Source organism: Typha latifolia, chromosome 1 (assembly GCF_019914945.1).
Source record: "Typha latifolia isolate L0001 chromosome 1, TyphaL0001v2, whole genome shotgun sequence".
NCBI lineage: Eukaryota > Viridiplantae > Streptophyta > Magnoliopsida > Poales > Typhaceae > Typha > Typha latifolia.
In genome coordinates this window covers 9,312,405-9,339,137 of record NC_133086.1, presented here as the reverse complement: position 1 = coordinate 9,339,137, position 26,733 = coordinate 9,312,405, and the positions used below count along the sequence as shown (strand labels likewise).

Below are 26,733 nucleotides of genomic sequence, written 5' to 3'. Positions count from 1 at the left end.
TTTGACTTTTTGACTGAGTCCATTCAAACTTTACGGCACACAAGTATTACTGTAGAGAAGGTAAGCTTTATTTTAGCATCTCCCATGCTTGAAGCAAAAAATGGAGCAAGACTCATGCGAACTCTAATGCACCGGACTCCATATATATATTATTATATGAGCTATTTTAAATTGATTAATAGATCATCTTAGTGTTATTATTTTTTATTAAAAAATATATGGTTAGAAAACTCTCGTCGAGATCTTTAAAATAAGATTAATATTTAATAGTTTTAGAATTAATTTTAAATTACTAATTTTTTAATTAAACGAATCAAAATAATTTAATATTAGACTCATTTTTATAAATAATAAAAAAATTAAAATTAAAATTAACTCAAAAATAATTTAATATTAGACTCATTTTAAAGGTATCGATGAGACCTTTCCAATAGTATTATTTTTGTTAAAAACCAATTAGTAAAACTAATTATATACTCAGTTTAACTAACTAAATTATTTAACAAAGAATACAAATTGAATTAAAATTATTGAATATAACACTTATTAGGCAATTTTGGCATTTTTAAAAAGTTGATATGACAAATAGAGCCCGGCTCCATTTTCATGGCGGGGCTCCAAATTTGGAGCCCCACTATTCATGGCTTTAAATTTGGAGTCCCATTTAGACCTTGGTTGGAGCTCCATCGGGCTCCAAATTTAGAGTTTTAGAGCCCGGTTGGAGATGCTCTTACAAATGAACATATATAATATATAATAACAAGCATTAAGAGTATAGATAATAATTATTCCTAATAAAAGAAGATGATCACGGTAGAAGCAATTCCCTGATAGTCATCATCTGGGATTCCACATCCTTCATCTTCATGCGTTCTCTTGGTGACTCCTTTGCGCATGATAGTCCAACTTTGAGAAGCCAAGTTAGGCAATGCTCTATCCTATTACTCGATTTGTTTCCTTGGTCAAGATCAACTATAGTTTCCTCTCCAACTTCTGAAAACAGAGAGGGATCCACAATCAAGGTGAGGAGGGATATTTCTTTTGACATTTCCTTCTCGATGAAAGTTTGAAGGGTAAGACCATCTCGGAACATGTTATCTGTAGGCCTCCTTCCCGTAAGTAGCTCCAGCAGAAGGATACTATAGCTGTAAACATCACCTTGAGTTGACAAATGGCTGCCCATCCCATATTCTGCAATTTACCAATGGCCAAGAAACTTAAAAATATATGTATGCTATTACTCTAAAGCAAGAAGGATCCAAACAAGTGGAAGAAATTAGAAAAATGAAGTTTGATCTCCCTTTGAGCCTTCTTATACATTCTAGTTATATATATATATAAACACTTGAAAGAAAAGACCAAGTATCATTACCAGGAGGAACGTATCCAATGGACCCCTTAACAGCAACCGAACTAGATGGATCTCGATACGCCATGTTGCTGCTTGTTCGAAGGAACCTTGCCAGGCCAAAGTCTCCTACATGCGCACTCATATTTTGGTCAAGAAGGACATTGCTTGGCTTTAGATCACAATGGATAATTGGTATCTCGCATCCATTGTGAAGATAATTCAGTGCGGCAGCCACATCTATCGCAATGTTTACTCTTTCAACAAGTTTTAAACTCCTCGAATAAATCTTTGCATCGACTTCTGGATGCAACCAATTCTCCAGACTCCTGTTTGGCATGAACTCAAAAACCAGAGCTCTAAAATCATTACCTCTGGAGTCCAAAGTTGCACAACTTGTTAAGATCTTGACAAGATTGCGATGTCTAATATTCCTCAAAACTTCACATTCTGCCATGAAGGTCCTAAGGGCTTGTCGCTGCTGGAGATCAACAATCTTGACTGCAACTACAGTTTCCCCATCAGACAAAATCCCTTTGAACACAGAACCATGTGCTCCCCTGCCAATCAATTTTTCCGAAGAAAAATTATCAGTTGCCTTCATCAATTCCGTGTAAGAAACTCTCCAGTGAAGATCCCGCGAGGCCGAGGGGATCATAGACAAATGTTGCTTGTTTGAACTTCTTATCAGAAGACAAGTAATGAACATTATGACCAGCAGTAAGAGTCCACAAATGACCGGGACAATTACTCTCAGCACAAGTGATCGATGCTTCTTCGATGTTTGAATTGAGCAACGAGGCAAATGTAAATCCATGACACCCCCACAGAGGTGGTTGTTTCCAAGGAGTGATATTGCACTGACATTCTTGAAGACTCCTTGATCTGGTACTTCACCATCAAGATTGTTGAACGATAGATTTACAAGTTGCAGATACGGAAAATCTGCTAAAAAATCGGGGATAGGGCCGGAAAGATTATTATGTGATAAATCCAGTATCTTCATGCCTCTTAAGAACTTGAAAGATGAAGGGATAGCTCCTTCAAAGAAGTTGCCATTCAAATAGAGAATTTCCAACAATTGACAATAACCTATGGTATCAGGAATTCTACCTGAGAACCTATTGTTGGAGATATCCAAGAACCAAAGGTTCTTCAAATTACCCACTTCTGATGGCAGTGACCCACTCAAGGAATTGTTTGATAAGCCAAGATATATGGATAAAGAAGGAAGAGTAAGGATTTCTTCGGGAATGGATCCAATGAAGTGGTTGCTAGTAAGATTTAAGGTGTTTAAATTCTGACAGTCTCCAAGGCTAATTGGTATTTCACCTTGCAATTCATTTTTTTCAAGATAGAGCTCATTCAACCGGGTGAGATTACCAAGGGAAGATGGTATCGTACCTGAAAGTTTATTGCTAAACAAGATTAAAGCTTCTAGGTTTGTAAGTTTGCCAAAAGACTCCGGAATAGTGCCAATGAAGTTGTTCTGCTGAACACCCAAGGTGTTCAAGTTTACCAAGTTCCCAATCCCAGGAGGAAGGGTCCCAGTAAGTTGATTCTGCCCAAGGGTTAACGTTTGGATCTGAGTAGAGAGATTGGTAATTGAGGTAGGTAATTCACCTGCAAGGTCGTTCTTATTTAGGCTTAGCACCTTCAACTGAGTGCAGTTAGCCAGTGAAGAGAGAAAATCCCAATCACTTGCCTCCCTAGCTTCAAGCTCGTTGGACTCCAAGCCCAACCGAAAGAGAGATTGCAATCTACCAAGATTTGCAGGTATTCTTCCGCTAAATTGGTTTTGACTTAGATCAATTTTTTGAAGCCCAGAAGCATTAGACAACGAGATCGGAATGGGCCCTTCGAGCTGGTTTCCCACCATGTTGAGGTATTGAAGGTTAGGAAGGGTATCGCCGATGTGGAGAGGAAGTGTTCCAGAAAGGTGATTATTTGTACAACTCAGAGTTTGTAGAGATGATATATTGTAGAGCGACAGGGGAATGGCGCCTGAAAGATTATTCTCAGACACGTCAAAGAAGACTAGGCTCGTCAGCTGGCCAAAGTCCTTTGACAGGTGCCCGTCGAGACGGTTTCTCGCTAGATCAAGAACATTGAGAGATGATAGGTTGGTGAGTGATGAAGGGATCAAACCCTTGAGGCCATTTCCTGAGAGGACAAGATAATTGAGAGAAGCAAGGTTACCCAGCCCAGGAGGAATAACTCCTGTGAGATTGTTGTTTGGCAGAATGAGGGTAGCAAGGGATCGGAGTTTATCTACCGAGGGTGGAATCTCCCCGGTAAGACCGTTGTTAGAGAGATCGAGATAGCTTAGATTCAGGAGCTTGCCCATCTCGGCTGGGATTACACCGTCGAGCTCATTGTCGGCAAGAGCGAGAGACTGGAGCGAGGAAAGATTTCCGAAGGAAGGTGGTATGTGCCCAATGAGGTCGTTGGCTGATAGATAAAGAGACAGGAGGGAAGAGATGTCTCCCAAGGATGGCGGTATCTCGCCGGAGAGATTGTTGTAGGAGAGATCAAGCTGCAGCAGGGATGAGAGGTTCCCCGCAGGCCAAGATGGGATGTGTCCTGTAAGCCTGCTAGAGCCTAGATTCAACACCTGCAGCTTGGGCAGGGAGCCGAGCTCAAAAGGGATGCTTTCGGAGAGCCTATTATTGGTGAAGTCGATAAATACAAGATCATTACATAAGCCTAAACTAGAAGGAATGGCTCCGTCCAAGGAGTTGGAGCTCAAGTTAAGGAGATAGAGGCTTCTTAGCTGGCCTAACTGGGGGGGGTATAGTGCCACTGAGTGTGTTGCCTGGGAGGCGAAGTACAGTGAGGAAGGTAAAATTTCCAATAGAAGGAGATAGAGGGCCTTCAAGGCCCTTCGACTCGAGGACCAAGGATGTCATCCTTCCCTTGTTTTGGCCACGGCAAGCGACGCCCGGCCATTGGCAGAAGGGAACCGTCACGTTCCACGACCTCAGGAAGCCGTGAGGATCATGGGTTATTGCTGCCTTGAAGGCTAGGAGAGCACGACGGTCGGTTTCACTACTTCCCAAAGCCTTGACGACGGGGGAGGACTGGAGAAGAAGAACATTAGTTTGGAGGATTATCAGGAGGAGGTACGAGCAACATATCTTTACAGTTGGGTGAAACACTTGCGGGGGCTTCATTAAGAAGAGTTGGGAAATGAGACACATGGAAAAAAAATTAATAACTAATCACAGAGACGAAGAAGAAGATCAGAGCGCGATGAGGCAAGATACTACTCATCTTCATCATGGTATACGGGCACAACCCTGACAATGACTGACCCATGATAGTAGTTACTCTTGACTGACCGGATGTGGCAGTAGAAGGCTCTTGACTTATCCTCGGGTCTTGAGTTTAATTTGTTTTCCAACTTTTCATAGATAACAATTTTTTTGTCAAAGGTGGAGAATTCTAGTATGAAACAAAGTCAAGGCTGAAACCAATGAAAACTTCTCATAGTGATCCATGTGTGGTTGCCAAAGAGTCACTATCAATAAAGGGATATAATATATAAACTAAAAGTGTGGAATCGAAGCCAAAAAATGACATATATAGATCCATTTGTGGTCGAGCTAGGATGAAAGATCTTTGTCTTCTCCACTTAGTCTCTCCTTGTGCTTTTTACTTTGATGCTGCTAATTAATTGCTCCTCTTTCTCATATGACGAGAATTCCAGTAGGGTAAGAGTCTGAGTTTTGTTGGCCATTGTTTGTCTTTACAAACGTTTAGTCATAGACTAGCCTAGCTTTCAATATGAACGTTTGAGAGTTTCGTAGTAAGATTAATGATTTGTTTCGAGTAGTGGATTCAGACGATTTGATGCTACATGAAATAATTTTCCTTGCAAGAGACTATGAGAGGAGTAGTTGGTCTAGAAAATTAACCTTAGGATCAAGATGGATTGCTCGAGCTATTAGCAACCCCCAGCATAAGAGCTCCAGGGAGACCAATTGCGGAAATGAAACTTCATCATGGTATATGGGCACAACCCTGACAATGACTGACCCATGATAGTAGTTACTCTTGACTGACAGAATGTGGCAGTAGAAGGCTCTTGACTTATCCCTGAGTCTTGAGTTTAATTTGGTTTCCAACTTTCCACATGATAACAATTCTTTTGTCAAATGTGGAGAATTCCAGTATGAAACGAAGTCAAGGCTGAAACCAATGAAAACTTCTCATAGTGATCCATGTGTGGTTGCCAAAGAGTCACTATCAATAAAGGGATACAATATATAGACTAAAAGTGTGGAATTGAAGCCAAAAACTGACATATATGGATCCATTTGTGGTCGAGCTAGGATGAAAGATCTTTGTCATCTCCACTTGGTCTCTCCTCGTGCTTTTTACTTTGGTGCTGCTAATTAATTGCTCATCTTTCTCATATGACGAGAATTTCAGTAGGGTAAGAGTCTCGAGTTTTGTTGGCCATTGTTGGTATTTACATACGTTTAGTCATAGACTAGCCTAGCTTTTAATATGAACGTTTGAGAGTTTCGTAGTAAGATTAATGATTTGTTTCGTAGTAGTAGATTCAGAAGATTTGATGCGACATAAAGTAATTTTCCTTACATGAGAACTGAGAGGAGTAGTTGGTCTGGAAAATTAACCTTAGGATCAAGATGGACTGCTCGAGCTATTAGCACCCCCCAGCATAAGAGCTCCAGGGAGACTAAGTGTGGAAATGAAGCATCTTTAGATGTTAAGTCTCTAGCTATTATTTCACGTTATCAGAGTATTCTTGGGTCTTTCATTTTGTTTTGTTTTTTATAGGGACAATGTAATGAGGATGACTTCTCCTATTTAATGTATTAGCGACTAGGGTACGTCAAGCGCACCAACCACGTATTTCTTATCTCTTTCTCTTCATGGTTTATTTTCCTTCTCTTCTATTCCGCGTATCAATTTTTCCACCCGGCACTTTTGGGCACTTCTTCACAACAATGGACTTATTGGTTGGATGAATGGAGGCTTAATATATAGTAAGTATGAACCGCGTATTTCTTATCTCTTCTCTCTAATGATTTGATTATCTTGTTTCTTCTTCTTCTTGGTGTTACTTCTGATCATTTTATTTTCAACTTTTATACCCATTAGTGATATTTACATTGCATTTCTACGACACGTATTCTCTTTATTTCTTGTCCTGCGGTTTCTATCTCAATCGCTCTCTTTCATCAATGACATAATGACATTGTCATCCATCGCATTCCTCCAAATCCTGATTATGCGGTTGCAGCCTTGTAATATAATATATGGAGGGATAAGTTATCGTTATATTTATCCTAAAAGAGCAAGTAAGTCGTAAATAAATGACATTATTATTCTCAATATAAAAAGTAGTAATATCAACTAAAAACAATAGAGTTGATATAAAAATATAAATGTAAAAAAAATAAAGTTTCAAGTAAAAGAAAATAAAAAATAAAAATAAAACGTAAATAAAGAAGCTCAGAAAAGTATATTGCTTAATTTGACTTATACGCATGAATCCAGGTGGTTAATTTGTCAAAGCGATAACTCTCGGCTAGTTGGAGATAGCTAGCTTAAATTGATGTAAAGGAAGAAGTCCGACCATGTCGAAGTACTCGTCCCTCTGTATAAACTAACTAAGTGCATGATGTGAATTGGGTTAGATCGGATCACATCAAAGGGAGATTGGGCTTAGTGGATTGAGTCTAATTATCTTATTTGATTATTTAGTTTAGTTAGAGTCTTAGCAAGTTAGAATTTTATTTAATTAGCTAAATTTAATTCTGTGCAGTTTTTGAAAAATATTCACAGAATATTTTACACATATCCAAATAATATCAAACTAGTTAGATAAGTTTTCCAACCTCCAGATCTACAACTTTTGTATTTATGACTTCTCCAGATTCGGAATCTATCTACGAAGAAATTAAGGGTTAATATGGAAAGATAAGAAATACTAGTTTAGTTGGTTTGTTAGGGTTTTAACTTAGTTGTTGATTTGTTAGTTGATGAGTCCCTAGGGTGAGCTCTATATATATGTGGAGGAAACCTTAATTGGAGCATAATGATGATGATATTGGAATTTGCTTTGGCCTTTATCTCCTTCTCTATTTGACTCTAGCCATTGGTATCCTCTTCCACCTCCCTTCTTCCATCGTCCAAGTTTTTGGTCGGCCTCTTCCAACTTCTAACCTCCATCTTCTACAATAACTTCTCCCTCTTCAAACCAAAAATTAAACCTAGCATCTACCTAGCCATTGGAGGGCTATCAAGCTAAGATTTAAACTTGAAAACCGTTATGGATCGGATTAAGCCGGTTCGTAACATAGTGCACCATTCATCTCTTCTCCATCGCCAAGAAAATAAGTTACGAGAAGAGATGGCCCATTTTAGGAGGAGGACGAGTAGTTCTACTATCACTACTACTCTCTTCCTCCTCATCTCCATCATCACTTGTTCCATTCCTTGGCTTCAGCTTCCAGTGATCTCAGCGCCAAAAGCTTGTAATAGTGAAACTTGCACAGGTTCCCCAACGACTGACGATCCTCCAGAACCTCGACGTCCTCATCGCATTACTGTGCCACCTGCCAAACATTGATAAGTGAAGTTGTGATTGGAGACCTTTTCTTTATATTAACCAAGTGTATTTTTTCTTTTTAAAGTTATGGAAGGAAAGGGAGAGCTTTCTATATATTTTTAGCGTTTCTTTTTTGCATGTGTATTCATCTAAAACTACCCCGTTTGCTTATTACTCCTTCTCTAGTAGTACTAGAACCTTTTTTTAATAGCCCCTTAAAGCTAATCAACGGTCTACATATATATACTCAATCTATTTAGTGGTACTACTCGTCTTTTTAACTTATAATTGTAAAGAGGAACTATATCTATGCAAAATCTTGGGTTTTAACGAATATACGTGCAAGTCGTCATAAGATTTAGAAAAAAATACAAATAGCATCTTTTATATTTTGACTATATTACAAATAAATTTATTTTTATCCATTTACAAGTAAATCTCCCTATTTGTTAAAACTTAGTCCGACTCTAATAATTATGTGTTAGATTTTATTTGTACTTATATAATTAGTAAATTATATTTCAAAATATAATTTTTATTTATATAATATATCTAAATTTTATGTATGAGCATATGCACAAGTTATTATATATCATAATGAAGAATATTAAAGTGGAAGTTGATTTTAAAATCAAAGTGTTCGAAATAATTTTAGAGTCGTTATTGAAGTGCTCAAGCAGTGTCATAATAGTTGAAAAAGTATGAAAAATTACTCAAGGGCACATGAATAGTCACTCTGCATTAAATTGCCTATTCTATTATTTGAAGTGCGTTCGAACGCACTCTAGGACCGTTCAAATGCACTTTGTAGTTATTTATAGTGTGTTCACACATACAGAGATGTATATTTGGTCGTTTGCAGTGCGTTCATACTTTGCCATGACGTGCTCGATTTGGTTCAACCTAGTACAAGGACTTTCAGACCATGTTGACTAAGCTGACTCAGTCAACAACGGTTTGAGCTTACTTGAAAGAGTTCAAATGAATCTACAACTAAGTCACCAACTGGTCAAAGTTGGCCCTGAAGAGTACCTTCATTAGTGGGTTCAGGCTTGACATTGAGGTTGAGGTCAAGGTTTTGAGGCGCACTACTTTTGTTGAGACATTCTCCCTAGCTATTCTGGTGAAGTCCAAGTTGGATCAGTTGAATCAGATCCGTAAGGAGACTACATCTACCCCGACTCAGCCCGCGTAGACGACTCAACCCAACTGATAGTAGATCTCGCGCTGATTTATACCCAATGACTTGGAGGAGCATAGAAGGAAATACTTATATTTTTATTATGATGACAGACTTACCCCCGATCATAAATGCCAGTGCCAGTCAGCCAATGTCATGTTCTTAGACGGTCATGAAGAGGATGAACCTAAGTCCACTAATTCGCATAAGCAGCTCTATGAGTATAAGGACATTAGAGATTAGACACCTTGAGGACAAGATTTCGAAAGTGTGATGGATTGATATGATCCGGATCTGATCGGATCGAATCACGGGGACATTAGGTTTGATGGATCGAGTTTATTTATATTTAATTAATTTATATTGTAAGCTCTTAAGGCAAGTCTAGTTATGTCATGTAAGTCTTTAAGACAAGTCTAGTTAAGTCATATAAGTCACTACTGTAAGTCTAATTAAGTCATACAAGCCTCTAAAATAAATCCTACTTCGAGTCATATAAGTCTTTAGGGCTAGTCCGAGTAGGACTCATTGTATCCGACCTCTATATATAAAGGTGTTAGGCTTATTTGTTTAATCATCCGAGCATTGGGAAATAATTGAGTTTAGTTATTTTATTATCGTATTTATCATTTTATCGTAGCCATTAGATCGTCTTTATTTTCATAGGAGTATATCGTAACTGCAGAACTCTTTCAAACACCCAAACCCTAACCAGCATCCTCTACCATGAGTCACTCTATTATACACCCATCGACAACCACCTTTGGCCATTCGCCACCCTCCAACGATCGCCGTAACGTTAGATATTTACCGATCTGCCCCGTTCTAACTTTTCTCTACTATTTTATTTATATCTTTTCATTCCAATCTCCAATTTATGTGAAACGAAAACAACTGGAAAGCTAATTTTTGAGGCTACCATTAGATAAATTTTTATAATTTTTTTACTATCAAATTGGTCCAGAATTCATATTAGTATCTTTGGAATCCTTAGTAACTTTAGAATCTGAAGAGACTAACTATTAAATCTATTATTAATAAAAATTTAATATGGTATTACTTAAATTAGATTTTTTATTCTGAATTTGAGGATAATGTTTTGGTTGGTTTGCTTCGTTTGTAGATATTCTATTTTTTTTAAATTCGTCCCATTCATAAGAAAAATCGATTTAAGAATTTAAATACAGAAGAAGATGAATATTAATCAAAAGAAGAGAAAAAGATGGAACGTTCTAAAGAACTTTCAACTGTGGATGAAATTTTAAATGGAACCCATAGGTTCAATTTAATTTAATCTCTTTTTTACTTTGTTGCTGCTAATTCCAATATTTCTCATAAATCATAGAGAAAAGAGATAAGAAATTAATATGCCGTTGTCGTGCTTTACGTGCCCTGAACGCTAATTCAGTAATTAAATAGGAGACGTCATCTTCACATTGTCACTATAAAAAAGAAAAATAAAAATAAAAATATAACCTTGCTTGGTCTGAGGCTAGGCCCAAACTTATTAGTTAGTTTTATTTTCTAATCTTAATTTTTTAAAAATTAAACGTAATTAGATATAAAAAAAATTAATTACTGAACCAAGTTAGAGATTCTTGAACTAGTTTATGAGAGGTCTCTCAACTCAAAGTAAATAAGCCCAAAAGACTAACATTTTCTAGGACTCAAGACAGAGTTGGATATTCAATAATAAGATGCTGAGTCCTTTTAACCAACTTTTTATATTATTGACTAATAAGATACCGAGTCTTTCATAAACAAAATTAAAGACCCAAGAATACTCTAGTAATGTGAAATCAAAGCCGAAGATTAACATTTTATAATCACTAATATCTTACTAATTTACGGTATTCATAACTAGATATTGCAACTTATTTACAACATAGATTAAATTTTTTTAGAAAAAAGAAACCAAGCAATTTGAATTTAGCAATTCTCTTTTTTTTTTTTGAAATATTGGTTACAGAGCTTTTAGTTATTTTAGCAACATAAAGCAATTCTTTTTTTTCTTTGTTCTTTTTGTTGCTAATGATTAAGTACGAAATTCACAAATATAAATGTAAAATGGGTAAATTAACTACAAAATTTATAAATAAAAGTGTAATAAAAGTGTGAATAACTAACTAGATATTGCAATTTATTGTTAAGAGTTTTTTAGGAGAAACTAACTAATTCAAATTTAAGTATACTAACTATGACATAAATGTGCTAACATCCATAAATAAATAGAAGTTTCTCTAATAAAACTCCAATTTCTATCCCATCTATCATTGGAATAATTGGACAGATTTGCATACTTATTAGCAAGTCAAACGAATAGCTGAATAACTAGTCCTAATTATCTCACTACTATCACCGATTATTCTCTTACTTTATTAATTTAAAAGTGATTAGTGAGGCTTGTATAAAAAAAAAAAGAGAAAGAGAGATAGAAAAAGAAGAAGAGTACAATAAAGAATATTTCATGTGCAAAGGAAACAAAAAATGGACCTGAGTGACAAAATTGAAAAGCTTACTATATTTTTTTGTGTAAATTTCCACTGCGTGGTGTGGAATGAAAAATTAGCTGAGTGTATTACTTTTATTGTTCGTCGTCATGGTTGGATGATTCTTTGGCTATTCTCTTCTTCTCAAGTACTAGTCACAACAATCGGATCAGTTCCTTGTGACCCTAATACTGGGATTTGTATTACTCCTGTCATCCAAAACAAACATCCTCTTCCCTAATCTAATTATAATGTGGACTATGAGATACCTATCTATCAGTGTAGAACCTTGTACTCCTCTAAAATCACTCATACTTCTATCCAATACGTCGATGATTCAATAATTACCTCTAATTTAATAACTTTTCTCTACATCGAGTGACAAATTGTGCGAGGTTATGTAAAATTGATCAGAAACACTGGTCAACATAGAGCAATGGTAAAAAAAAAACGTACTCTTTTATTCCTAAGTAGATACATTTTAGTATTGAAAACTAATCTATATAATTAAAAATTCAAATTTGATTAAATGAAAAAAAAGAAGATATGTTGTCTTTTTTTTATACCTAAAATAATTTTAATTAGATTATTATAACAAATACTATTTTTCATAAGTAATTCTATATAATTAGAGATATTGGACTCCCTATCAAAATTTTTAGCTCCTCCACTGCCAATCTCACCTCTTCACTTTTTAAGAGTAGATTACTTCTTCTTCTTTTTTCTCTGGCTTAAGTAGTCCATAAATCAAAATGAACCTTTTATTCCATGGAATGTGGGCCATGTGGCAGTAGAAGAGTACTCTTGACTATCACGAGTCCATCTCCAATGGTCCAAAAACAACAACGCTTGTTTTGTCAAAGGTGGAGAATTCCATGGGCGTAAACCAAGGAAAACCTCTCGTAACTTGGATTCACAATGGATAAGATAGTGCCATCTAGCTTTATGTGAACATATGTATGGGATTTTGGAAAAACAAGTAAAGAATTTGTAGCACACTAGTACGGTGTGCGAACGGGCAATGTAGATCCATTTGAGTCGTCTCACTATCAGAAAAAATAGGACCCAATAGACTAAAAGTATGAAACCGAAGTTAAATAATAAACACTTTGAATCGGATTTCTTGTAATTATTGGAATCAGATTGTTACCAAGGTCGTGCATCTCCACTTGGTCTCCCCTCGTGCTTTTCCACCTTGGTGCTGCCAATTAATAGCTCCTCTAGATAGCACCAAAGGTTATTGCAAGGAAAGTAGTCCATCTAGCATCAAATATCTTCTATATAAGCGTATCAATTTCTCTTAACTAGCAATAGCAGTAGAGGAGTCAATTAGGAATGGGGCATCACCAGCAGAGGAAGAGGAGTACTAATCTTCTCTTGTTCCTCGTCATCTCCATTGCATCTATTCTTTGGCTGTTGTCTTCTTCTCAAGTACTAGTCTCACAGGCAAGAGGTGGTTGTGACACTCCCAGTGAGAATTGTCGAGATCCCATCTGGCGCAACAAACCTCCTGCAGTCCCTCACTAATGTACGTAGAACTAGTAATTCTATTTTAATCTCATTTTGAGATTAATGGTGTTTCATGCATGTTTCTTAAATTAGAGTTTCTAAACTTTCTAGTAGCTCAAAAATTTCTATTTCTGAAATCTTGTATTCCTCTGCCCATTCATCCCGATCACTCTCCATAGAGATCATAAATAAGGCGACGACGATCATCGATGACTATCTGTGTAGAACTCGCAATTTGATTCTATTCACTATGTCAAGATTTGCGAGTTCATATATAGGTTTTTTTTTAATAAAAAAGACATTTCTTGGAAGACTTGTAGATACCCATATAATATAGATTGATGCATATTTGTATGATTCGGCAACTTACCTATATCTAGCTCTGCTAGGGTTTGGCACTATTGGCGGTAACAATCTGATTCCAAAGAGTCACAATAAATTCGATCAAAATAATATAAATAACTTACAGATTATAGAATATAAAATTCTGAATAGTCGAGTCTAGTGTTGGACACTATCTCCTTAAGACCAATTCGCCCTCCACCGATTGCTTCTGGAACAGTGGACGTCGGTCTCCCAGGATACAACGACTGCCTTGCACTGGAAAGGAAGCAGCTTTCTAATGCCTTGATTGAACCTGAACTGTGTTGTACTCTCTTTCGGATGCAGACTCGACTCTATAAGGAATGAACCAAGTTTTCTTCTCTGATGTTCTGTCTTTAATTATGCAGACTGACAGCCTATTTATAGAGGTAAACAGGCTTGACGAAAAGATGCAAAATCACCAATTCGGGTCAAAAACTAATTTATAGTTACATTGTGAAGGGATGCACCATTTGGGTCGAGTTCAACCAACTAACTGAATTGACCCGAACCAAACTAGATTTGAACCCGTATCAGGCAAAAAATTAAAATTGGACTTGACCCGTGCGTGCGAACCGAGCCGAGCCGGGCGGCGCGCGCGTGTGTGAGTTAAGTTGCATAGTAACCTTTACCCACAAAATAGGTACCCTTTTGGGGCCCAAAGCCCATAAGAAGTTTGTTAGTTATATACCATACTAACATTTCTCAAATATCCAATATGGTACTAAACTTCATTTTTCTTTATTTTTCATTGCCATGATACCTACTTTAGAGCCAATTTTCATTCACTTCTCTTCATGGATTTGACTAAGTGAATATTTGACAATAAAGTACACTTTGAGCTAAATTAATTCCACCATTAAACCATCATTAATAATGTGTGGGCCCCACTTAAAACTTAGCTCAAAGTTAATAAAACTTTATGTCAAAAACATGAAATTACTAACAATCCCCCACATGAATAAATTGGCTGAAAATGCATATGAAATGCAGACTTGATTGAGAGTACAACGAAAAGTTACCTCATCAGGAAAGGTAGCTTTTGGCTTTGAACCTTCCATAGTGAAGTATTATCGGATTTATTCGCTAACCAGTGAACATGATGTCTTGAACTGTTCAGCTTTTGTATAAACCAAGACAATAATACTCACACGGCTCTTTTCAACACAGTCGGTTCTATATGTTGTGTCCATTTCGGCCCTAGACGCGCCTAGTAATTATTTGAGTGCTCTAGAGATTTAGCCTAGTCATCTCATAGAAGCGGCCCACTTCACACTCACATATGTGACCTCTTATTAAGAGTATCCTGTCATACTCCACTTGGATTTCCAAAGTATAAGAGTCATTAAAAGCATTGCTTACCCTAACGCTTAGTACATGTTTATCACTATGTCATCATAGGAAAGGTGTAGGAAATTTAATTCCTTAGTGATTTCAGAGAACGCCCCCACAACTCGGTTGTCCCTTTGAACCTAGATCTTGGGATCTCCAGTCAACTAGGTTGGGTTGCCGTTGTGTCGTTACTCTAGGTGGTAGGCTTCAAACCCATTCCCCTCGATGAACAATATACTTGATCTCTTGTTAAACCCTTAGTTAATGGATCCGCGATGTTATCCTTTGATTTTACATAATCAATGGATATTATACCATTTGAGATCAATTGTCGCACTATATTATGCCTACGACGTATATGTCGTGACTTACCGTTATACATTTGACTCTGTGCCCTTCCTATAGCTGATTGACTATCGCAATGTATGCAAATTGCGGACACAGGTTTTGGCCACATAGGAATATCTTCTAAAAAATTTGAAGCCATTCTCGCTTCTTCTCCGGCCTTATCTAATGCTATGAATTCAGATTCCATAGTAGATCTAGCTATACATGTTTGTTTAGAAGATTTCCATGAAATAGATGCACCTCCAAGTGTAAAGACATATCCGCTCGTGGATTTGGTATCTTTGTATCGAGATATCCGGTTTGCATCTTTGTACCCTTCAAGTAATCTTGCTGGATATTTTGAATAATGCAATCCATAGTTAGTGGTGTATCTCAAATATCCGAGTACCCTAACTATTGCCTTCCGGTGATCACTTTGCTGGATTACTTGTATATCTACTCGTTTACTCACGGAGTACGCAATATACGGACGAGTGCAATTCATGACGTACATCAAAGCGCCTATTATCCGAGAATATTCTAACTGAGATATACATACACCTGTATTTTTTGTGAGATGATGATTCACATCTATAGGTGTTCTGGCTATATTGCTACTATCTTTATCAAATTTGTTGAGTATTTTCTCAATATAATGTGATTGAGATATAACATACCCTTCGGTTGCCTTAGTGATCTTTATACCAAGAATCACATCTGCAACTCCCATATCTTTCATATCGAACTTGTTAGCCAACATGTTTTTGGTAGCTTTAATGATATTAATATTGCTACCAGTTATTATCATGTCATCCACATATAGACATACAATGACATAATTATCTGAAATGCATTTCACATAAACACATTTATCACATTCATTAATGTGAAAACCATTTGACATCATAACTAAGTCAAATTTTTCATGCCATTGTTTAGGTGCTTGTTTAAGCCCATAAAGAGACTTAACTAATTTGCACACTTTTCTCTCTTGTCCTGGAGCCACAAACCCTTCGGGTTGTTCCATATAGATTTCTTCATTTAATTCACCATTCAAGAATGCAGTTTTCACATCCATCTGATGTATTTCCAGATTATATAATGCCGCAAGAGCAATTATTAATCGGATAGACGTTATTCTTGTTACAGGTGAATATGTATCAAAGTAATCTATTCCCTCTGTCTGTCTATATCCTTTGACTACAAGTCTCGCCTTGTATTTGTCAATTGAATCATCTGTTTTCATCTTTAATTATGCAGACTGACAGCCTATTTATAGAGGTAAACATGCTTGACGAAAAGATGCAAAATCACCAATTCGGGTCAAAAACTAATTTATAGTTACATTGTGAAGGGATGCACCATTTGGGTCGAGTTCAACCAACTAACTGAATTGACCCGAACCAAACCAGATTTGAACCCGTATCAGGCAAAAAATTAAAATTGGACTTGACCCGTGCGTGCGAACCGAGCCGAGCCGGGCCGGGCGACGCGCGCGTGTGTGAGTTAAGTTGCATAGTAACCTTTACCCACAAAATAGGTACCCTTTTGGGGCCCAAAGCCCATAAGAAGTTTGTTAGTTAGATACCATACTAACATTTCTCAAATATCCAATATGGTACTAAACTTCATTTTTCTTTATTTTCCATTGCCATGATACCTACTTTAGAGCCAATTTTCATTCACTTCTCTTCATGGATTTGACTAAGTGAATATTTGACAATAAAGTACACTTTGAGCTAAATTAATTCCACCATTAAACCATCATTAATAATGTGTGGGCCCCACTTAAAACTTAGCTCAAAGTTAATAAAAATTCATGTCAAAAACATGAAATTACTAACAGGCACATGATCTTTTCCTCTCCTTTTAGGGAGATGATTCCCTCGCTGCACCGCCGATGAGGCTCTCCTCACCCCCCCCCGCTCGCCCCCTCCCTTAGCCGACGAGCTAGGGGAGGGGAGAACCACCTTCTCTCTTTTCCCCTCTTTTTTCCTCTCCCTCTCCTAAAAGTTCGACCTTTCCTCCTCTCTACCACCACGCTGTTATCGCTCAACACCACGCTTGCTACAGTTGTTCTCATCCTCCTCCCCTCCCTCGCTGAATTCGGGCTTGAGTGCCCCCTTCCACCGGATCCAAGCATGTTTCTTCCACATACCTTTTCATGCTCGGATTTGCCCAACCCTCCCTCGTCGTCGTCGCTCCTCATCATTGACTTCTCCTCCCCTTCCTCGTCAGATTTAAGCTAGGTAGCCACTCTTCCTCCCCTCGCCCCATCTCTGTCGGTTCCTCGCTCCGCCCTTTCTCCGCCACCCACTTCGTCAGAACTCTCTTCCTCTTAGTGGCGCATTTCCCAGCCCAGATATCCCCTCTCTCCGGTCACCGCTCCGGCAGCAGTTGGCCGATGCTGGCTGCCTTTCCAATGGCTATCTCTTCGGCCTCGCATCGCCGTGCCTCAACTCCAATCTGTGACCCTATCGTTGTCACTTTCTCTACCCGCTCTGTTCCCCCTACTAGGCCTTGTTAGCTGCATCTACCGACCGATGGGGAATCTGCCATAGTTATAGGTGGTTGATTGCTCGCCATCTTCCAATGGTTCTGTTGCCCAAGGTTGGCCGCTGATGTGTAGGTGCAGCTTGGTGGCTTACCAGATTCTGCTAAGTGATTTTATAGTTGGTATAGTTGGGTTCTTCGCTTCATGCGCATCGAGTCTATTTTGGTCGAGTAGAGCCATAGGACGCCGACCCTTTGATGAGATGCGCTCTGAATTCCATGTCTCTTGCAACTCTTTCTTTTCCAGGGCTACCTCAGTAGGCTAAGAGGGAGGCTTGTTCCACAGCCGACGCCATATCTCCTCCATTAATCTTTCCTTGCATGAGCACTTGTTTTAGTTACAAGCTGATACTTGTTTTAGTTACAAGCCGATGCTTGTCTCCTTTTTTTCATTAGTGTATCATGTTGTAACTGTTATTTGAAGCTTAATGAATTATCTGTCTACGGACACTTTTCAGAAAAAAAAAACTTACTTATATCTACAAATGATACAAATATCGAAGCATGCTTGAGTGTTCTTAATGCTTGCAGCTTGCTTGACTTCTTCTAATAGGAATCCAACTAACATAATTAAGGGCCAAATAATACTACTCTTTACCAATGCGAAACTCTTACATCAGAAAAAAACTAATTATTAGTGAGAACGAAGGTAGAAGAATAGGGTGTCAACAAACGAAGAGTATTAATCTTCCCTTGTTTCTAATCTCTATTGTATCTAGTTTTTCTCTTCTTCTCTGAGTTTTTTATAGGTATACCCCTTCAAAGTTTCTTATTAACGTACGTGTATGTCTTTCTAAATTTCATATTAAATTTTAAGTTTTTTATATATGTATAAATACTCTACATATTTCATGATTCTTGCATTGATGTATGTATTTCCGTAATATTTTTTTTATTAAAAATTCACATAAATATAGTGTTTAATAAAAATTTTATCAAAAACTAAAGATATTTACGAATAGAACCTGAATTTCCGGGGTATTATTTGAACCGTAAATTCACATAAATATAGGGTGTTAAATGAAAATTTCACCAAAAACTAAAGAAATTTATGAATAGCACCTGAAATTCTGCAATATTATTTGAACAAAAATTCACATATAGGTTGTTAAAAGAAAACTTCACCGAAACTAAAGATATTTACAATAAGCACCCTGTAATTCTGCCATCTTATTTATCCAAAAATCACATAAATACAAGGTGTTAAATAAAAACTTCACCAAAACTAAAGACATTTACATTTAGCATCCTTAAAAAGTCAGGATTTTCTTTAACCACAATTATTTATATGGAGTTATGGGATGCCATTGGATTCGGTATATGGGTTAGCGCATAAGCATCGTTTATTTTCTTTTTATTTTTATTTATTTATTTATTTTATTTTTATTTATTTTTTTGAGAGAGCGAAAGAGAAAGATCATAGTCAAAGTTCATTTCATCAAGAAAGATTACATGATGCACCCAAATCAAATAAAGAGTAATGGGTGGATAAAGCCAAACAAGCAAGGTTATGAGCATAAGCGTTATTAGCCCTGCTAGTATGCAAAATAGTAGTAGAAGGCAGAGTAGCATGCAAGCTATGGCACTCTCCAATCCAAGATCTAATAACCCACGGAATATCATTAGGTGAATTAGAGAAAAAGGAATCGACTACTGTTTTACAATCCGAAAAAAGAAGAACCCGCTCCAAAGGTATGAGAGCTTGAATTATTTTGAGACCTGCTAAAGGAGCCTGGGCTTCTCCTTCTAAAGCCAAAGGACAATCAGGTAAATAAATAGTCTGCTAAAGTATTCCTGAGAATGCTAATTGGAGATAAATACTAATTCCAGCATCCAATCCTTTGCACCAACTAGCATCAACCCAAAAAGAGAGAGTGAGGTCAATGAAGTAATCTCCGTCTAAACAGTCGGCATTGGAATGGTGATCTGAGTCAAAGAAAGATCATCCAACCGTGAAGAGATGATACATTTGATAGATCATACTATAGCTTGTGGTCCAGCAACAGACTGCCGAGTAGAGAATTAACCGGTGGGAGTAAGCTTCCAAAGTAAGCAATCCTCTTCAGAAGGCGAGGGTGGGGGTGAATTAATAATGCGGGTAGCAAGAGACCACAGAAAAATAGAGGAAATAAGTTGTTGATTCCATAAACCTATTGGAGATATTAGGTGAATGACATGAGAGATGCTAGAAGGGAGAACAAGATATGATAAGTCCATGCCGCGTAGCCACGTGTCCTGAGTAATAGAAATGTTGGCTCTCGATCCGACTTCCCAAGCTACATAAGATTTAACGATTTTCTCGACATAGAGCATTGCAAGCCAGGACCAAGAAGAAGGTCGCTTACGTGCAGTATCCCAAAAAGAAGAACTAGGGAAGTAATGGGCTTTAAGAATCTCAGTCCACAAGCCATTTGATGTTAAAAGTCTCCACACCAACTTGATAATGAGAGATTTGTTTACTGCTTCAAAAGAACGGATACCAAGACCACCATGATCTTTAGAGCGGCATAACACCTCCCAACTTCAAAAATAGATGGGTCGGTCTTTGCTAGGTCCCCGTCAAAACTTCCAAAGCACACTGTCCAGTTTCTTCAGAAGCCGACCTGGAAAGCAAACAGTAGACATATAGAATATTGGAATTGAGGAAAGAACTGATTTGATAAAAACCAATCTACCAGCATGATTGAGAAGTTTGGATTTCCACATGGCAAGTTTATCTTTAAGTTTATCTAAAACAAAGTGGAATGCTTCCAGTTTTGACCACGGGCAAATAAGGAGGGAACCCAAATACCGATCATGATGTTCCATTTGCTTTACATCCAGAATATCCAAAATGATGGAACAAGAAGTATTTAGAGTTTTCTTACTATAACGCCCCCGCCCGGCACGGGCACGTGCATGCCCACGCGCCCACACGGCATACGCGGTGCACGCGACAAGATGGGCAGGGCCCGTGATGCGCAGATACACTCCTATGCACATATAATCATGACATCATCAAATAATACATGCTAACATATTCATACTCACATAATCCAACACCAAATAAATCATATTATCAACCAAATAAATCTATTAACATATGAATATCTAAGTCCACAATAATATACATTAGACCACTACCTAATCTGGCAAGACCCACATAGGCCACAACAAACCATTAAGATATAATTAAACAACTAATACGCGAGTGCACTATAATCTGACATGTACTATACAAATCATCGTCTGATATAATAAAGTACAAATATAACAAACGACGATACAACTCAATATCTGATTAAACTATTCTCTATACCACTTCACGTCTATAGCTCACCTCATCTTTGCTCTAAAATATCTCATCAGGATATCTCAAGTTAGTATCACGTACCATAATATCTGTGGGGGTTAGAAAAGAAATAAAGAGAGTCATGAGCAAAAGGCTCAGTGAATAGACCTTACCCCGAATCAGTGATGCCAAACAGAGAGTAAATCATGTACTGGATAATATGAATCAGAAAGAGCATCATGTCATAAATGAGTATATGAATGTATTCTCAATAATACATAAATAAAAAGTAGATAACATATCATAACTGATCAATTATATAATCTTCGACAATGAATAAACAATTCTCTACGTCATACTATCATCATAACTCTCTCTCAAATATGACACATGATGCATGCCGACCATGACGATGCTATAATATCAAATGCAACCATATATGATGTATATTGACTACTCGATAATCAGGTAATCAGATGATAATAAAATCATATGCATTTCTCAACATCTCAGTCATCAATGTCCGCTCTATATGTCATCATCATACTAGACTACTATGCATAGTCAACACCCGGTACACGGTCTCAACATCATGCCCGAATGCTCAGAGCATACTCTGCCATCCGTAAGGAGGATCTCAAATATAATCAGACCCTGCCATCCGCTAAGGGTATCAACATCCATCCAGATCGGGCACCCTTCCAGCTGATAGAAATCTCGTGAGGATAACTCGCCACATATGCCCTGGCGAACAGCATGTGTCCGAATGTCTGCTGCACACACAGACTAACGACCTCAGACGTAAGGCCAATAGGATCACGATTATGTCGAGCAATCAATCATCCACCAAGCGTGTCCTAACCCTCGCGCTCACTCGAGTATCCTTACGCTTTCTATCAATTATCCTATTAATCACATTTCATGCTTTCCTTCTAAATGACAGATCATATGCATATATCCAGCACGATAACAAGTCAATGCATAACAGAAATTTATGTGGAATAGGAATCAAGAGAAAAATGATGCAACCATGTAGTCAACACATGCATATACTCATGCTAATTTATCACAAGCATACTCATGTTATAGATTAATTGGACATATTATAATAGTATAATCATCTCTCATCATCTCTATATATCACCAATATACTTATATCCCAGATCAACCTAATCAAATGCATGATAAAATATGTTCAACTGTAATCATCTCTAGATAAAGTCATATAGTCATGCTGGAGGCCAAAACATGCATGTACATAATATATAATATAACCTAATTTGAGAAAGGCGTCTACGGGATAAGACTACTCACTTTCGATCAGAAAACTCAACACATGTATCCCTCACGTCCATAAATCAACCGACACACATCACTAGCAAGGTCCATAGGATCTCAAATAAGAGGGTTAGAATTTTAATATGTTTAAGTAGCATGAAGTTAGTCGTTTATCTAATTAGAATTAATTCAAGTAAAATATAAAGGTTTAAAATCACTTCTTTTTATTTTTGATTACATAGTTAGATCTATATTATAGATAGGATTCCAACACTATAATTATATTATTATCTTAAAATGCTAGTTATAACATAAGGAGAAATGCTTGTTTCTTTTTATTTAAAATATTCTAAATATGAAATTATAAAATAAAAGCTAAATATTGATAAATAAGATATACGTATAGACAAGATCTATTTTATGATAAATTTTATAATTCTTACTCTATCTTGATTAATCAGAAGTTATATAGTATTTACTTAATTATGCAACATAATTAATTAATTAATTAATAAGACTAGTATCTTATTCTACACACAATGGTATATAATAAATTGTTAAGATTACTTAAAATGCATATATTATGAATATTAGTACATAAATCTAATAATTATAATTTACAACACTATCTATTAATCTAATAGAAATATAAATACATAAATATAAGTATTACCTATATTTATGCATAATAGTTTATAACCTAGTTAATCATTAATTATACTAATTATAATTAATAATCATCATGTTGAAGAATATACATTATTATTAAAATAATTAATGTCTAAATAAGTTACCTACATTAATTAAGAAAGCAATACCTAACTAAATAAATTAACAAAATTAAAATAAAACAAATAAATAAATACATAAATAATGCCACCAATGCTATGCTACAGTGCTGGGCCAAGCCCAACACTGTGCAGAAAGAGGAGGAGGAGAGCTGAGGGAAAAGAAAGGAGAAAGGAAGAAGAAATAAGAAATAAGAAGAAAGAAGAAAGAAGAAGAAGAAGAGAAGAGGAAGAGAAGAAAGAGAGAAGGTGAGGGAGGGGGTTTGCGGACCCGGGCCGGGGGAGAGGGCATTGGCCGCTGGTGGCCATCCAGCGGCCAGCCTCTCGCTGATGGCTCGGCTCCGGCGAGCCCGAGCCCGAGCCCGAGGCTAGAAATAGAGAAAGAGAGATAGAGATAGAGATAGAGATAGAGAGAGAGAGAAGAAGGAAGAGGAAGAAGGAGGAGGCTCACTTGCGGTAGCACGACGACAGCGGCGGTGAGTCGGTAGTGTGTGTGTGTGTGTGAGAGAGAGAGAGACCAAAAGAGAGAGAGAGAGAGAGGAGAAGAAAAAGATATAGAGAGAGGCGATGGGGGTTGGTGGTAGCTGCAGCGGCGCTGGGGCCCACCGCGGCCAGCTGGCCGTAGCCGGTTGGCTACGGCGACGATAGGGGGTGCGTGGCACCCCCAAGCCAATGTGGCCAGTCACGTTGTGCCCATAACACAGCTTTTTCTTTTTTAGGATATGTTATTATACTTACTAAAGTGAATAGCAGACTTGTCAAAATTGAGTGCTTGACCCAAGAATGAGCAATAATTATCGTAATAGCAGGGGCTGGGCGAGCTAGCTTCAGTCCAACAATTTTCTTAAATGGTAAGCCCTGATCAAGTAGTAGAGAAAGAAGATTAGCACCTAAGATGAAAAGATATGGCGAGAGAGGACAGCCCTGATGAAGACCTCTCGAAGGAGTAAAGAAACCACCCTTGCTACCGTTGATATCCACTGTGAATGAAGTGGTGGAGATGCATTGGTTGATCAGGTTAATAAACTTGGTCCAAAAACCATGAAGAGCTAGAACATCACAGAGATAGAACCATTCCATATGATCAAAAGCTTTTGAGAGATCAGCTTTAAAGAGAAAAGATCTAGAAGTGCTGCCAGAAGATTTCATGTAAGTCATAACTTCTTGAACCAAAATATGGTTGTCAATAACCTGGCGACCTGGGATGAATGCATTTTGGGTTTTAGAGATAATGTCATTGAGAAGAGGTTTCAATTTGTTAGCCAAAATCTTTGAAATAAGTTTGTAGACAATAGAGCAAAGACTAATTGGTTTGAAATCTCCAACTGACATAAGAGCAGGCTTCTTAGGTATGAGAATAATAATAGTTTTATTTAGGTTTCGGTCCATGGAGCTCGATATAAAGAACCTCCTAACTTCTTGGCATATTTCAGGTTTAAATGTTGTCCATTGTGACTGAAGAAAGTGTGCATTAATTCCATCATAGCCTGGAGCTTTATCAGGGCCAAAGTGCATGAGAACTTTAGTGATTTCATCATCAGTTGGAGGACTGCAGAGATCAGACGTGAGCTCTTCACTGACCTTAGAGAACTGATCTCAAATGGTTTTAGGCGGGCCATTGGAAGAGGGAGGCGTAGCAGAAGTGAATAAAGTTTGAAAATGCTGAAGGAAAGTTTCCTGTATATGCCTTGGAGAGCTGATAAGCTCACCTGAAGCCAAAGTGAGATGAAATAAGGTTGCGACGTCTTCTGACCGAGGCTGAGGTATGAAAGAAAGCTATACTTCTATCTCCAGCAGCAAGCCACGTCTGACGGGATCTTTGATGCCAATATATTTCTTTCCGACAAATAAGTTCTTCATGCACTGATCGAAGAGCGTTCTCATGGGCTAAGTCAACAGCAGACGGGTTAGAGATGGCTTGCAAAGTAATGATTTGTTGTTCTATCTTCTTAAGTTTAAAAGATGGATTAAGAGAATGGTTGTGAGCCCAAGACTTTAGCTTAGAGTTAAAGCGATGTATATTCGCTGAAAAACTACAAGCAGATTGAATGGAAGTGTGCCAGAGGTTAGAACAAGATTCAAAAAAACTCAAAATTCTGTGCCACCAATTTTCAACCCAAAACTGGCATCTAGGAGGGTTCACGGGAGATGTATTAAGGAGGAGGGGGTTGTGATCACTTGATATAGCTGGTAAGTGAAAGACTTTTTCTTTAGGAAAGAGAGTACACCAAGCAGGATATGCAAGACTCTGATCCAACTTTTCCTTGATTAATCTAGGAGCTTCCTAGCGGTTTGACCAGGTATAACCCAGACCATCAAAGTCAAGATTGACTAAACCAACACTATGAATCCAATCTGCAAAAGCTTGGTATCTAGGACAGTTAGGAGCAAGGCCTCCAAGCTTTTCAATAACGCAGGCTATTTCATTGAAATCTCCCACGCAAACGACCAGTGAAGTGAGAGAGTCCTGAATGATATTTGTTATAAGAGACCAAATAAAAGCCGTGCATTGGTCCGTTGGATCTCCATAAACACCTATGAAGAGCCACGGGAGTGTAGCACTAGGTTCTAGCACTTCCACAGCAATAAAATGTTGAGAAGAGCCTTTGACAGTGATAGTAATAGAGTCATTCCAAAGCATCCATAAGCTACCAGCCCTATTGTTAGCCGGAACAACAAATGAGCAAGAGAGGGGAAGTGAAGAGATAACAGAAGAGGACCTTGAGGTGTCACAACGAGTCTCGGAGATGAAGGCAAGAGAAGAAAGAGTACTGCAAAGGATTTGGCGCAAGTTATGAATTTTAGAGACTCCTTCGCAACCCCTACAATTCCATGCAATAGCTTTCATCTTTGATCGTGCGGCAAGCTTGTCGCACTTCTAAATTCGATTGCACTTCATGATGGTTTTCAATATCTTGATGGGGGAGGAAGAGGATCTATCATGCTGAGGGGAAACTTTCTGTTTGCCTTTATAATTGGGAGAAATGTTTGGCATAACCCGAGGCAAACATGAAAGTTGCATATCTCATGGTGGAGGAGCTGGTAAAGGCAATATCGGCATGGGCTCTTTTGTAACATCCTTGGCAACAACCTTCGGAGCAGATGAGATGTGAGAAGCCACAAAATCAACAAGAATAGAGACGAGATGAGAAGAGAACTCCAGTAATGACCCCATCGCTTTAATAGAGCTTGAAGCTTGAAAGGAAGAACATCGGCGTGGGGAACCCATGTATGAATAAGAGGCTACAGGACTTTCTAGATCTGGTTGGCAAGAGAAAGAACCTCCCTTGTCCGATCCAGTGAAACGAAATGAGTTGCCTGACTGCGGTGAAGCCGAGAGGTCAAGAAAGTTGGGTTGCAGCATGGCGAGTAATCGTTCATGCAACGGGAGATGATATTCAAGCCTTATCTTTGCCGCAAGTGATAGCCTAGAGCTGCAATCTGCAAAGGCATGTCCAATATGTCCACAGAAAGTACATAAACGTGGTAGCTGCTCATACCTTAGAGAAATAGTGGTCTCGACACTATTAATCAGCTTGGTTAACATAGATCCAACAAGAGGTTTGGTAATATCGACCACAATGCAAACCCTTATGAACTTCATCCAGGAAGAAAGATCATTAGGATTATCCTTGCTCCAAAGGCCGATTTGAGGAGCAATGAGCTTAGCCGAGGAGATCGACATGAATTCCGAAGGAAGTCCATGAAGTTG

The 26,733-nt window shown here is 37.8% G+C and overlaps 2 protein-coding genes across 2 annotated transcripts; both read right to left on the bottom strand.

The window, feature by feature from the left end:
- Positions 1-516: 516 nt before the first annotated feature.
- On the bottom strand, positions 517-4,489 carry LOC140780766 (uncharacterized). Its single transcript, XM_073126519.1, has 2 exons — positions 1,373-4,489; positions 517-1,191 (listed from the first exon to the last, which is right to left on the bottom strand). The coding sequence occupies exons 1-2, from the start codon at positions 3,693-3,695 to the stop codon at positions 809-811; spliced, it is 2,706 nt and encodes a 901-aa protein (XP_072982620.1). The 5' UTR covers positions 3,696-4,489; the 3' UTR covers positions 517-808.
- LOC140780372 (uncharacterized) lies at positions 4,099-25,869 on the bottom strand. Its single transcript, XM_073125879.1, has 4 exons — positions 25,319-25,869; positions 24,731-25,054; positions 23,760-24,570; positions 4,099-4,515 (listed from the first exon to the last, which is right to left on the bottom strand). The coding sequence occupies exons 1-4, from the start codon at positions 25,867-25,869 to the stop codon at positions 4,099-4,101; spliced, it is 2,103 nt and encodes a 700-aa protein (XP_072981980.1).
- Positions 25,870-26,733: the final 864 nt, after the last annotated feature.